The sequence below is a fragment of the Drosophila bipectinata genome, chromosome 3L (genome assembly GCF_030179905.1).
Source record: "Drosophila bipectinata strain 14024-0381.07 chromosome 3L, DbipHiC1v2, whole genome shotgun sequence".
In the NCBI taxonomy this organism is placed as follows: domain Eukaryota; kingdom Metazoa; phylum Arthropoda; class Insecta; order Diptera; family Drosophilidae; genus Drosophila; species Drosophila bipectinata.
In genome coordinates this window covers 15,084,546-15,098,655 of record NC_091738.1, presented here as the reverse complement: position 1 = coordinate 15,098,655, position 14,110 = coordinate 15,084,546, and the positions used below count along the sequence as shown (strand labels likewise).

Sequence of the window (14,110 nt, the reverse complement as noted above, 5' to 3'; positions counted from 1 at the left end):
CATCTCACATCTGTGGTGGGCGTTGTGAGAATCGGAAAACAACAAAAACAATCAAGCCTTTACGATCAAAATGGTATTTTCAGAATGGTTTGGATGACGACGACGAAAACGAACAAGAGGATACCGAAGACGATTCTTTTGGATACGAGGAAGAAGCTTGTCAGGACGAAGCTACCGAAGACGACAGCAACGATCTAAACTCTGATCTGGATCTTGAGAATCCCGATCTCAAGTCGTCCAGCCCGGTTGAGTTTATACTTCAACGCTGCCAGATAACCGCCACACAAATCGACTGCCAGCCGCCCACGTCCCCAGCCCGGGCCAGCCCATCGCAGAAGGAGCCATTGCCGACGGATCAGCCTCGCGATTGTCTTGCACCACAAAAGGTAAGTCAATCGGTAGTTTTGTTAGCTGTCTGCGTGATTTGCAAATCCATTTCTAGTTGTTGTTTGACTTTGAGTTACTTGTTAGCTTAGTTGCATGCCTGCCGTCTTTCATAGTACTGTCAACTTGTTAGTCTTACTTATCATAACCCCAATCGAAACTAACTAAAAGAAGACCAGTTCAGATGTTTAAAAAAGAAGAAAACCTCTAGCCTAAAGCCAAAAACCCAAATGAAAAGATTTATTCAAAAAGAAAGAATTAGTCCATGTCCTGGAAAGAAAGTGTCCTGTTTATGATGTGTTAGACACCCACCATCCTTCGTCCCCCTTAACATATCTGTCTGTTTTGTCACCCTAAACCCCATTTGCCTGCACCTGAAGCCCGGCGATGAAGCCGACGAGGAGCTAGACGACGAGGATGATAATTCAAATTTGCCAGGCTCTGATGTGGTGGATTTTCTAATCCGAGCCAAGGGCTCCTGGCGTCAACCCAATCACCCAAAGACCAACTCCATTGGTTGCCCCACTTTAAGCGGCTTCGAGGCCGATTCGGAGAGCAGTGACTTTGAGCAGATTGCTACTTTACCAGTGGTCACAAAGGAGATGCCCCAGAGTACTAGCCGAAACAGTAACTATAGCCAGTTGATGGTGCCGCTGCCGTCCAACATGATGCGTAAGAAAAACATAGCTGTGGCTGTAATCACGCCCAATTCGCACGGAAATACCAGCAACGGTGTTGCATTGCGTCACGGGCTAAATCACGAGACAAATAAATCACCAGTGGGGTTGCGAAAGTCGCGAAAAAACCACACCGATATCTCGAAATTCAACCGCTCCAATCGCAAGTCAAAGAACTGTGCAATTTTCTACTTCAAACACCGGGATACGGACCATGAGCAGAGTGCCAATACAGCTGGGAGTGATCTCCAGAGCGAGGAAGATCGAAGCCAGGTCTGCCAGCAGAGATCATCGACTGGTGCTGGAGACGTAAGTACAATTATTAGTTACCACGGCTCATCGGGTAATTCGATGCACTATTGGATGGCTTTATGGTGTTGGTGCAAGTTCTCATCTATTCGTAGGGGAAATGGTTTTCTTTTTTTCCACACTATAGTGCTATAGTTGGCATGATTTTCCCATAAACTATACACACTCTTTTACTAACAGAGTTCTAAGATTCTTAAAAACATTTAATAATACTTCGTTCTTTTATAACCAACTTGATTAACATTTAATACTATATTTCTTCTATAATTTAACTCTTTATTTGGCTAACTATTGGCCGCACTTTTTAATCTTTTCTAATCGACTTGATTGTTAATTCTTGTGTGCTTCCGCCCACATGGGTTAAGTGCCTTAAGAAGTCAACAATCAAAGTGGAAATAAAAAAGTTGCCAGTGAAAAGGCAATGATACTTAATTAACATTACTGGCCGCAGCATCCCAAACGGGCTTGCAAACAAAAAAAAAAACAATAGTCGGTGCATGTTACAAGTTGAAAACACACTGGCACTCCAGCGTTCAGCAATTTTCTATTTTGCGCGAGTAATGCTAATAAAACTTAATTTTCCACTAGTCTGACTTAATCTCTTCCCCCCCACTGGCGATGTTTTAATGTCACTGAATTCTTCCTTCCCCTTCTGGCAACCTTTAAACTGCCATTTTTCTGCCACATAGACACTCAAATCGGCTGATGTCTCAACCGATGACGACGAGGAGGGTTGGCTATACACAGCAACAGCGACAACGAGGCGCACCGCACCAGCAGTCGACACTGAAGATACTGGCGCTGGTGCAAGTGAAACTGCAAAAACATCTATTGTTGATGATCTGCAGCCCATGAATATTTTTTCGACCACAGAAACGGGTGGAAAACTACTACTGCCGACCGGAGAAGACAACGACGACGACGACGTTGACTTCCACAAGGAGAAGAAGGTGCTGGCAACCTTTGCAGCATCGCAGGCATCGCATAGCTACAGCAGCAACTACGAGAGTAGCAGCGCCTGCTCCTCCTCCAACTCAAATTCAAACGGCAGACTCACGGAGACGTCGGCCACATCGCGAGTCACTCAGATGCAGGTTCACGCCGTGGCGGATTTACATCCAAAAATGCAGAGGGAGTTTCAAACCCATGGCAATCGAAGCGATGCAACAAACAGCCGTACTGGCACTGCCACCAACAACAACAATTTGTACAGCAGCAACATGCAACAAAATACCACTGAGCGACCTGAGGAACTTGGCAGAAAAATCCTCGATGAGATAACTGTTGATATGGCAAATGGAAACACCAGCGATCCTCACCAGGTAAGTGGCTGCAGGAGCAACTTCAGCAATTTCATGATAATATATATATATTATAGAGGTATTATTGTTAAAAACATAAGCAACATTGACAATATAATATTGCATATAATTGTAATTTAATTGAATTTTCTTTTCTATAGATAATCAAAAAAGGTTATAGTCCTGAGGACGCATGCAACATCAGCGTTTCTTCAATTAAAGAACCAGCTGATTGTCACCTACTGTCACGTAATCCGGAGAAATCGGCCACCGCCACCTCCACAAAATCCCCGGCCAGCAGCAACAATGCAACCATTTCCGCATCCATGATGATTGTTTCTTCAATTAAGGTACGATTTTCAAATATACTTTTGTTGATATTTTCTGTTAAGCTGTCTCCGTGTCTCTGAATTAATTCACAGTTTTTTATTGAAAACCAAATAATCCTAGATACCCCTAAAAATGTTTATTGCCTCTTAAAAAAAAAAAAGAAATGGTGTCTGTGCAGCTATAACACTCTCACTTATGTTCGGTTGGTGAGCATGTTTCAGCAGTTTTGCAGATTAATTTGCATTTGGATGTTGTTACATACAATATTTCCATACGATGGACATTTGTTGTTTTCCCAGACTGCCTCGTTATTTTTCCTTTCGTTGCGCTGCTACGCATGCGTCTAGTGGTGTGCAACGAGCCGAGAGTGAAATTTCGGACCACTTTTGTTAATTAAGAGCCATTCTTCGGTTTTTCCAAATGGTCTTTAATTTTTTGCAAGAGATTTTAAAGATAAAGCTTTAAAGATTTTATTAAAAAGGTTTATTTCAAGAGTTATTCAATAAGGATTAAATAATTCAAATTCAAACCATGATTTCTTTTTCTATATTTAGAATTAAGGTTATATAGATAAAATCATTAAACGCAAAATAAGGTGATTACAAATTTAAAAAAAAATGGAAAAAGTACTCATCACGTTAAAATTATCTTATCGGCGGTAAAATATATAGATGTGTTGGACTGACGATAACAATAAAAATCGTTCAAACAAAAATATAGAAAATATAACCTTTATTTTGCGAATATTTGGTGAATGGGAAGCTGGCATACCTTGCAGTTAATCAACCAAAAGGACTTTATGAAATCAAATCATAAAAAAAAATCAAAGCTTACCACAACACTTTAGTATTATAAACTATTTTAGAAAGTAATGGAGAAAACAATAACATTGTAATGATTTTTTTTTTGTCGAAAACACTAAGAGACCGGTGTCGTTTGTTTGTAACTATAATAATAGTCTTCAAATGAGTATTATTGTTTGAATGGGCCTTGTTTTAAGAGTACACATCCAGTCATTTTTGCACCTCTTACCTACTAGTCATAGGTTTTGAATCAATTGTGCGCAGTTATACAGAAAAAAAATTATCTTATCAATTTTCCCCTAAGCTCTCAGCGACACTCCTCTTGACAAGCCATTTTATTATACGCTTTTCTGTTCGACAATTTGTTTTAATTCATTTTAACCCGAGTAGCCGAGGAAGTGTATTTTAAAGTGTGAGTGCACTTCAGTCCAGCGGCAACGACTACCACGAGTAGTCCGATGGAGCATTAGCCTTAGTGCCGTTCGAAGCGTTAGTGCCAACGGACTGAAAAAATCGGGAGCCGCTCTCGCCAGCTGGTATACATTGTATATATATGTGTTTATATATATTTAAAATTGGTAACACCAAAAAAATAGTGTAAAAGTTTGTTAATAATTAATTAAGTTCATAAAAATCGGTTTCCAATAATAGTTTGTTTTAATAATATACATATCAGGGGTTAACGTTAACTCCCCCTCGTTTAACATAGTGTGATAGATACAATAATAATCAAAAATAAATCATAAAAAAATACCACAAAAGAAATCATTAAAAATAAAAAATAAAATCAAGAGCTTCCTCCTCCTGGTTTATCATACAGTGCGCTTAAGGAACATAAAGTTACAAAAAACATTGTTTTTTAATTGAATGTATTTTAGTTTCATGTTTTGTATAATTCAACAATGGTAACCGCCCCTTCTTAAGTATACTTTCTATACTATAATCAGTTAGAAATAGACTTAAAAAAAAAAAAACCCTAAAAAAGAAAGCAGAAACTAAGGAGTAAATTCTCCACCTCGCTTCTTATAAGCTATAATTCAACAAAATGAAAATGCAATAAATCCGTATATATATATACTTTTTATATAAATGCGAATTAGTGAGAAAGAGTTCAAAAATAAAATAATAAAAGGGGGAGATTTTCTAGCTTTGGGCTTAATTTGCAGACCGGTCACCGGCGTCCACATTGGCAATAATAATTGCCGTTAATTATCGCAAACGCCCGATCGGGTTTTGCGATCGCAGACCAGACGAAAAAAAAAAATAGTTATACCAAAAACTGCAAATCCGTTAACAGTACGCGTCGACTTGTTCGTTAGGCACTCAAAGGAAATTGTTTCCGTTTTGTCTGCAGTGACTATCAGACCACTCTCTACTTTGATCGCGTGCCTCATACTCCGGCTTAATTCAATTAAGCTGAAAATGACCCGTTCACCATCGACTACACGAGCCATGTTTTTAAATCAAAAGATTCAACAAATAATACATCCGGAGAGGTCTCCGAAACACACGCTGTTCCGCCCAGATTTTACGGAATAAAATTACTATGTGTACTCCATAAACAGAAAGAGAAAAAAGAAAGATAAGCTTTAAACTGTGGTATGGTGCTGTGTTTGAGTGGCTGTTTTTATAAAATTCCGATTGAAGTACACTTGTCTTCGATACTTCCACTTTATGATACTCCACTCCCTTCTCGACAATCTTATGAACATCCATAGACAGTTGTGAAACGTCTAGATGAGATTGGACTTCGAGAGAAAGCAAATATCGACATATATATTACAGAAGTTGAAACTATGATATCTTTGAACTATAGAGACTCCTATTCTTATGTCTAACCTCATTTTCTTTCTTACTTTCTCTAGGGCAAGGCCTCGCATGATGCAATCAAACAATTGGTGATGGAAGCAGAGCATTTGGTGCGCGACACCCAAGAGGTCCCTCTGATGACACCAACCAAGCCGAAACATTCCATCGTCAAGATCTCTTCGACGGTCAAGAAGCGAGAAGTAGCTCTGTCGCATCCCATCAAGCAACGCGTGGAGGTGAGTCTTGTAATCACCTGCTTCCATGTCTCTCTATTTAATGAATTTTAATTGTCTTTCAGGAGTGGCTGGAGCATCAACCTTCCACACCCCAACTGTTGGCAACCAGTCATAGTCATACTCACGAACTAGTGCCGCGCCGCAAACCAGATGGTTGTGAAGCATCTGGAGAGACATCTGAAACAGACTCTGTTCCCCACACCGGAGGAGCCGCCGGAGGTGGCCTCAACGGGCCCGGATCGGATACATCCGAAGGCTTTACCGATTCCATAGCCACCTGCATGCAAAGAAGCACCAATTCCTTCGGAACCTCCATGGAGCGCATTGGAGGCTCCGAAGAACCTATTGAACAAACAGTCTCCAATGTGTGTAATGAGAGCAGTAATCAGAGCCTGAACGGCAAGGTGGTAAAGCGCCCGCAGACGCGCCGAAAGTCTGACAGACCTTGGTCCGTGTCGTGTCTTTCACAACTGGCCACAGACACGTCTCAGCTGACTTCATCCAGGACGGCGGATAACTCCTCGCCCGGATGGGCCAGTCATTCAATAAGCGAGAGTGCTCTCGACTCTCTATCCCCTGGGCCACGACCTAGAGCAGCTTCCTCGTCGGGAACTGGCAGTAATACAGCTCGAAAGGCAGATAGCAAGGGATCACTGAGACGCAGGAAGGCCAGAAAAAAGCGGAGTTTCGCTATTTCGGCTGGAAGGAAATCGGATTCTGGATCCGAACTGGGCGGAGATCTTACCCAGACCCTTATAAAGTCCTGCGAGTCCATGTCCTCCCAGCAGCTGCAAGAGTTCACAAATGCTTTGCTCAGCATTCAAAAGGGAGCATCCGTTGCTCCTCTTCACCCGAAGGCGGAGGCTACCTTGGACAGTGGCCATGCCAAAGGGAAATTCGGGGAATCCCAGTTAATGTTGCCCAAATTCCGAGTTGGATCCCTCACCACCGCTGGACTAATAGCCAGTGATACGCGATTGGGAGCTCTGGCAGCGTTATCGAATTACATGAACGAAAACGAGCAGCAAGCTGGTGAGTGTATGGCCTTATAGAAGCTTTTATTTTATCTGTTTTAAGTCTGTTTTCTCAAACAAGCACCCCAGCCGGTACAGACCAGGCGTAAAGGTATTACCAGTGCACCCATACCCCGTATAAAAAAAAATAAGCATTCTTACCAAAACTTTTTAATCAGAAGATTATTTTTATGAAAGAAATTTTTATTTTTGTTTGTGTTTAGACATGTTAGACAAAAGTTCACATCTGCTACATAATAATAAATCAAACCCCATCTGGCAATCTAAGAAGACTATTTCTTTGTCAAAAAAAGGCATCCGATTCTATACTTGTAGCTTGAATGATTTATGACAACATATCACTGTCTATAAATCAGCTATAATTGCTATATTTTATATTCATCTTTTTCATAAAAAAAAAGAACAATACCCAATGCTTACCTTCTCTCTTGAAATGACTAATTAATTTATGAAAATAATCGAAAATTTCCCACAGAACTGAGCACCGAGGACCATCACAGCAGCATCTCGGAGACCGCCTGGGACAATTACCAAGAGAAATATAATTCGGAAAACTATTCCGAGGGCTTCGACTCTGATGCAGCCCGCCGTCTCTTGGAATTCGGCGACGACTATCGGTGAGTAAATTACATTCGAAAACTTATGAATTCGACCTTTGAATCAGTGCCAAAATTTATTTATATCCGAATTTTACAGAAATTTCATCGACTCACAGTCGGACTGCTGCAGCTCTCTTTCGGCGACCAACAATCTGGACTCGTTCTCGCCACCGCGTATGGATTCGCTGCAGAAACGCGAAATTAAGGTTAGCCACATAACCCAGGAGGCAATCAGCAACTGCGTGGACCACGCCCGTCGTCAACGAACCCTTGATATCCAGTACGAACGCCGTCGAAAGACTTTGGAAGTTAGACGCAAGTCCTGCCAAGGTGAGCTACTATCGAGAGAGTTTGATTTTATATATTTTTTTCAATTTTTTCCATATTTTCTTTACAGACATGGATAAGACACCGTCCACACAAGCGAAAGTTCCTTCACAACCAACCCTTTCGGTCTCCACCACAGCGTTGATTACCACGCCCAAGAATCAGTCCAGCCAGAAGCTTAATCAGTGGGCAGAGGCAGTTGGTCGCAAGCTGGAGTTCGGTGGAATGAGTCATTCTGCTCAGTCCCTCTTGAGGCGCACCTCGGAGAGTGATACTTCCACCCGGAGACGGCGAACTTATACCGCAGATGACAGAAGGCGATCCTCGAGGAACTTGGAAAATGGCATCAAGCCCATTCTCACCCCTGCTTCGTCCAGCAGCTGTTCAGATTCTGAGGATGGGGAGCAAGAGATACGATCGCTGTTGCTGCAAAGTCGCGATCGCCTAGAGGATACAAAGGCTCTCAAGATCAGATGCCACTTGCTCCGACCAGAGGATTACGTAAGTTCCCTAAATATTCTTTCTCATAATTGGTTTCTGACATATTTATTTTTATAATCCAACTAGAATGAAATCATCAACACTTGCCGTGACAACATACACTGCCTGGAGGCTGTGCTTCGGGGCCCACCCGGCACCGTGATATCCAACCACTGTGCCGACCATACAAAAGGTGAGTTCCAGCATCCACATCCATCGTCATCAAGCTTTCCAGCGGATAAGAGCGGACTGCGCCGGAGACGGCGGCATGCGAACAGGTACCAGGCTGAGTTAGAGCTTTATTTGACGGCCACGCCAACGGAATCTGTCGGAGATTGCCTGTCCAAGCCACGAATGGCACAATGCCAGTGTGCTCCGATTTCACGGTTTCTGGCGCGCGTCATCGAGTTTGTTCTCAACCTGGGCAATATGCTGGAGCATTTTACACTCTATAGGTTTCTGTCCAGGACCCTAAGATCGCTCTATGATCTGATCAATCGACCGGTTGGCGGGAGACTAGATCGTTTCTTTGCCGGCCTAAGAGGATTGTTGTAAACACTGTAATACGGCTCCAAGCTTTCCCTAACCAGATGCCTTTATAAAAGTACTGCTTTAAGCGTTCCTTAACCAGAGATGCCTTTAGATAAACAATATATTGTTGAATACGATTGTTAATATTATGTAATGGTTAAGAAATTTGTTTTTGCATTTGACAAAACACACCTAGAGTCGAGTTTATTTATCTTCTATTTAATATTCATTAACATTCATCGTTCGAGTATAATATTAATCGATTTTATTTGTTTCTTGCTATGAATTCTATTTTCAATTATTCCTTTTTTTATTTTTTAGAAATAAAATGCAAACACCAAAATAAAATCAATATTGTTATAATTTTTGAACTTGCGTTTTTATTCGTTTGTCTTATAATAATAGCGTAATACTAGTTTTTATTTTGGTGTTTTGTCATATTGTTATCTGTTTTGTAAATATTATGTTTTAAGATTGTTTGTGTTTTTTGTCAAATGTCTAAGCAAATTAATTAACAATTATTTATTGCTTGCTGCTGCTTTTGCTGATGAATCTCTTAAGAGGACCATGAAGCCAACTTTAAAAGGTTTTCTATTTTATTTATTTATTTTGAGCTAACACATAACAAAACAAAATCTTCTTTGTTAGCACAGATAATCGCATCGATAGTGAGCCGAAGTGTTTTTTTTAAAACCTATTATATTATTTATGGTTTTTTTTAATGAACTAAGTATTCATAAAACGCTTATTCATTAACGCTTTACACGGTAGTGAAAGGTAGTGCATGTCTGACTTTGGTAATTTTTATTATTGTGCATTTAAAGAAAAAATTAAATTAATTTAAATGTTGGCCCCGCACTTAATATTACCATTAAAAGTCATAAATCTTTTACTTATTTATCAATCATTTAGTTTTGTGGGCTTTTAATTAAAGTAAAATGATTATACAAAAACAAATTATTAAAATTTATGTTTATGCTTTTTTAAGGGTTAAATTAGTAGCTCTATAGCAATATTAAAAATCCCCAACCCTTTAGTTTCTACCTCTACTGTGTTTTCACACTAGCAAATTTTTTCAAGTGTAAAAAGCTTCCATTTCGAAGACGAAGCATTCAGACTTGTATATGTATGTATGTATGTTTGGTTCGCTTAGCTTTTAATCTCTCAGTTTATGGCTTTCCCTTTGCTTGCTCGCATCTCTCAGTTTGTTTTCTGCTCTCGCTCAAAGCGGTTACTATCGTAAAGTGGTCCAAAAAAAACCTTACCAGAATCTCGCCCATGTTCCCAAAAATGACTGTGATAATATTAGTAACTAAGTAACAACCTAAGCTTAAAGTACGCCGTGAAATAACAAAACAAAAAACATGCCGTTTCGGAAAACGTAATGTCGTGCTTTTTGGGTGTCTGTTATAAAAGTTTATACTTGGCAGGCAGGCATGAGTTCCACGTTCACGTCATTTCCTAAATTCGGGGTCTCGGGGTCGCGTAAACAATGCTCTGCGGTGCTCTGAACACTAAATTGAAATGTTAAGTTGATTACAAAAATGTATTTTAAATAAACAATTTGGCCAAAGTGGTGCAGATTGTGTTTGAAGAAGATATCGTCATATATGAAAATAAACATCATATATGTAGATTTCTTAATTTTATTTTTAAAAGTAAACACATGTGACGATTGCTCGGTAGAGCTTAATCGGCATGGGCAAAGTAAGCGTGGCCGTCCAAACGGCCATTTCGAATATGACTTCAGAGAATTCGTCTACCAACTCTTCGCGATCGTCATCGGAGCAAGGTAAACATTATTCTTCTTTAAGATACATGCGAACACGTTATGGCCACTACAGACGGATGATTTTGCTCAACCATAAAAATGAATGAATAACTGTGAACGAAGTAGTGGGGCAATTATGATGAAAGTCTTTTTAAAGAAGACCTAGTAGAGATAAGCCACTAAGGGCTGGAGAAAGTTTTATAAAGGGAGATGAGGCCACATGAATCATGGGAGTATTACCTCATGTGTAAATAGCACCATTGATTGAACTATATAAATATGTATGTAGATACATAGGTACCTCGAAATATTGATGAAGTCAGGTTTGAAACGTTAACAACTTACCACGCTAATGATGAATAATGATGTTTATCTTTATTTTTGTCAGGAATAAAACATGTATATACATATACCCATCTTATATATATGTACTATTAAGGGGTGTTAATATCCTCTGATATAGATAAAGAATAATATGAATTAAATATACTTTATATGGCTAGGGGGTCTCTTTTCCAGCTTCCCACACTTTTCGACAAAAGTTGAAAAATTATGAAATATGTACTTAGAAAGACCATAACGAGATTTCAGACTCTTATTTTGTATACCCGTCTAGTGTTTATCTTCCGGCTTCCATATATTAGTACCAATCCATTTTCATCCAAAATCCCCTTATACACTACCTTTTCAGATTTGCTCTCTGCGTGGGGAGATCTACTCGCCTGGACTGAAAATGCGTCCGAAGCTAGAAGGCTTCAGCATGAGATGAATACTCTTAAGAATACACTGCAGAGATTAGGGGACAACTCGTCGCCGAATCTACTCGACACAGAACCTGCCATCCAGATAGCCGTGGAGTTGTTAGAGGTAAGCATTAATGAATGATAATTAATTATTATCATTAATTATGATGAATAATTACAATGATTAAAATCCCTCCTTTTAGTCCGAGAAAACGCAGCTGGCTAGCTACAGGACCAACATGCTTCAGTTGAATGCCTCGGTCCACAGCTGGCTGACTCGTCAGGAGCGCCGACTTCAGAAAACCCTTGAGGAGGAACAACAGGAGTCCGAACATCAAGCGGAAAAGCCTTCCACGCCGTTGGAATTGGAATCCAAGGAGGCAGTGGCCATTACGGTCACTGATAGCAATGGAAACCAAGTTGAGGCAGTGTCCGCGGAAAAATCAACAAAATCTACTGGAACTAAAGCCTGGGATGTGCTTTCTCTGGCTTCTGCTGAGAAGGAGTTCCATAAACATCTAAAAGGCGAGGTTAGCGATATGTACAGCGCTTGGGATGAGGCAAACTCGAGGTGCGTAGAATATTAAAAGTATCAGAAAGTCATATTAATTATGATATTAATTTTGCAGAATTAACTCACAACTGGAGCTGCTTACCAATTCTCTAATTGCCTGGCGGCAGTTGGAGTCCGGGTTGAGCGAATTCCACTTGGCTTTAGGTCAGGATAGGGGAACTCTCAAGGGATTGGAAGGAGCTTTGGACAAGGGACAACAGACTTCAATAGAATTGGCCCAGAATGTGAAGCTGGTAGCCAAGCTCTTGTCTGAGAAGGTTCACGTTGGGCAAGAGAAGGCTGTCCACCAGCATCTGGATCCCAACTTTATCTATCAAATCTCTAAGTTTAAGGCTTCGAATGGATCCCTTTCGGACTCTGGCATCTCCGATGGTGGTGCCACCTCGGATGGCGGTTTATCGGAGCGGGAAAGGCGTTTAGGTGTTCTTCGCCGACTGGCTAAACAGTTGGAACTGGCTTTGGCGCCAGGGAGTGAGGCTATGCGTTCCATTGCTATTCAAATGGAAAATGCTGAGGCCGAATTGAAATATCTCCAAAACACATGTCGGGATTTGATTGTCCGCACGGCAGCTACCCACCACGAAAGGCAGCAGCCGGCAAGCCAACAAAACGAGGTGCATCAAGCGAAGGTGAATGAAAAGGTTCCTAAAAAGACGACTACCAGCAACTCCCAGCCGTCAAGCCCTGGAAAACGCGGCAAAAACTCCCGCAAGCCACAAAAGTCCAAGGGATTGAGAGAAGGTCCTGTGAAATCGCGAAATAACTCTGGAAAGGACAAAACTCCCCAAGTAAATGAGACTAATAATACCAGTTGCGTCGGTGAAGGTGATTCCACAGATGATCAATCGCTGCTCATCAAATTGGAAAGCTCAAAAGACGACGACGATTCGGAATCAAACAACTCGGTATCTTTGCCTCGCGGTTGGGCGTGGCGCATCGCAAGAGCTGCTGTACCAATGCAAGTGGCACTGTTTACCATTTTTTGTGCTGCCTGTTTAATGCAGCCCAACTGCTGCGACAACCTGAACAACTTGTCAATGAGTTTCACGCCTCAGCTCCGGTATATTCGCGGCCCACCTCCGATGTGAGGTCGAACAAGTAGACTACTTAGCAGGCACTAATTGGAAACCTTTTTTGGGTATAACTACTTTATGCCAAGGCATTTGCATGTATTTACAGTTGTAACTAAAGTGTACCTAGAGCAAGAGTCACTACGGCAGAGCTTCTAATGGCCAGCGTACTTCGGGTAAGGGTCCCGAACGGCGTTTAACGTTAGCTGGTGGTTTTACGATTTTTACATAAAAATAGGGACAAAGGAAAAGCTAGTTTTGGCTTTAGTCAAGCTACTTCAATATTTTTTTAAATTGTAACCGTATGGAAGCTACCCCTTAATATAAAAAACCTAAAAAAAATGAATAAAAAAAACTTTAAAACTTTTTATAATTCTGTTTGTTTTATTTTTGAAAATACGCATTGTAAACCATTCTGCATTGAAATGACAGGAGAAATGTGTGGCTCAAAATTCCGAGTCATTGCCGGCCGTTTTAGAATTCCCAACTAGTTCAAGCGTCGAAAAAGTATAAATAGAGCGGCGCTGTGCCGAAATTTTTTTTCACAAAAACTTAATATCTTAGCCATTTTCCATCCGATATCGTCGAGAGTTGCCTAAATCGATTCAGGAGAACCAAATTAAGCGATTGATGAAAAAAAAATTTGAAGTTTTAATCCCAAAATTTGTTCAAAGATTTTTGGAAACTTTTTTGCATCGATCGTTTATATAGGTCTTTACGAGTTGTTTAAGACACTCCTCATGAAATTCGGTTAGCAAATGACTGAAATTTTAAGAGTTTTGAAAAAAAATTTCGGCCGAGCGACGCTCTATTTATACTTTTTCGAAGCTTGAACTGGTTGCGAATTATAAAATTTGCAAAAAAAAATTTTTTTATTCCTCGGATTTTGACCTAATTTCCGATTTTAATGCAGAATAGAACGATTCTAATGAACAATGCACTTTATTAACAACAATAATCTTAACTTGGCTTAAACTATTTTGGCCAAAATAATTTTTTGAGCCTATGAATATTTTTTTCAATAAATCTGTTGAGACTATTCTCTACAAAATAAGGAAAAAAAAATCTAAAAACTATTTTAGATGTTGATGCAGAATGGTGAGGAATCCAGAAATCGTTTAAAACACTCCGC

General features: G+C 40.3%; 1 protein-coding gene across 4 annotated transcripts in view; it reads left to right on the top strand.

The window, feature by feature from the left end:
* klar (klarsicht) overlaps positions 1 to 13,351 on the top strand; it is a 42,566-nt gene extending 29,215 nt beyond the window's left edge. For 2 of the 4 annotated variants that reach the window (XM_017253468.3, XM_070280224.1), the window contains 13 exons: positions 84 to 386; positions 765 to 1,370; positions 2,060 to 2,692; positions 2,833 to 3,021; positions 5,670 to 5,849; positions 5,912 to 6,881; positions 7,359 to 7,500; positions 7,580 to 7,812; positions 7,880 to 8,310; positions 8,377 to 8,482; positions 11,283 to 11,458; positions 11,538 to 11,905; positions 11,964 to 13,351. In XM_017253468.3, the coding sequence (XP_017108957.2) occupies positions 84 to 386; positions 765 to 1,370; positions 2,060 to 2,692; positions 2,833 to 3,021; positions 5,670 to 5,849; positions 5,912 to 6,881; positions 7,359 to 7,500; positions 7,580 to 7,812; positions 7,880 to 8,310; positions 8,377 to 8,482; positions 11,283 to 11,458; positions 11,538 to 11,905; positions 11,964 to 12,996 (5,370 nt within the window). In that variant the 3' untranslated portion in view covers positions 12,997 to 13,351. Of the gene's footprint in view, positions 1 to 83; positions 387 to 764; positions 1,371 to 2,059; positions 2,693 to 2,832; positions 3,022 to 5,669; positions 5,850 to 5,911; positions 6,882 to 7,358; positions 7,501 to 7,579; positions 7,813 to 7,879; positions 8,311 to 8,376; positions 8,483 to 10,013; positions 10,613 to 11,282; positions 11,459 to 11,537; positions 11,906 to 11,963 lie in introns of those variants that run through there. The other 2 variants (XM_070280223.1, XM_017253473.3) reach the window with 2 other exon arrangements.
* The last annotated feature ends 759 nt before the right edge of the window (positions 13,352 to 14,110 follow it).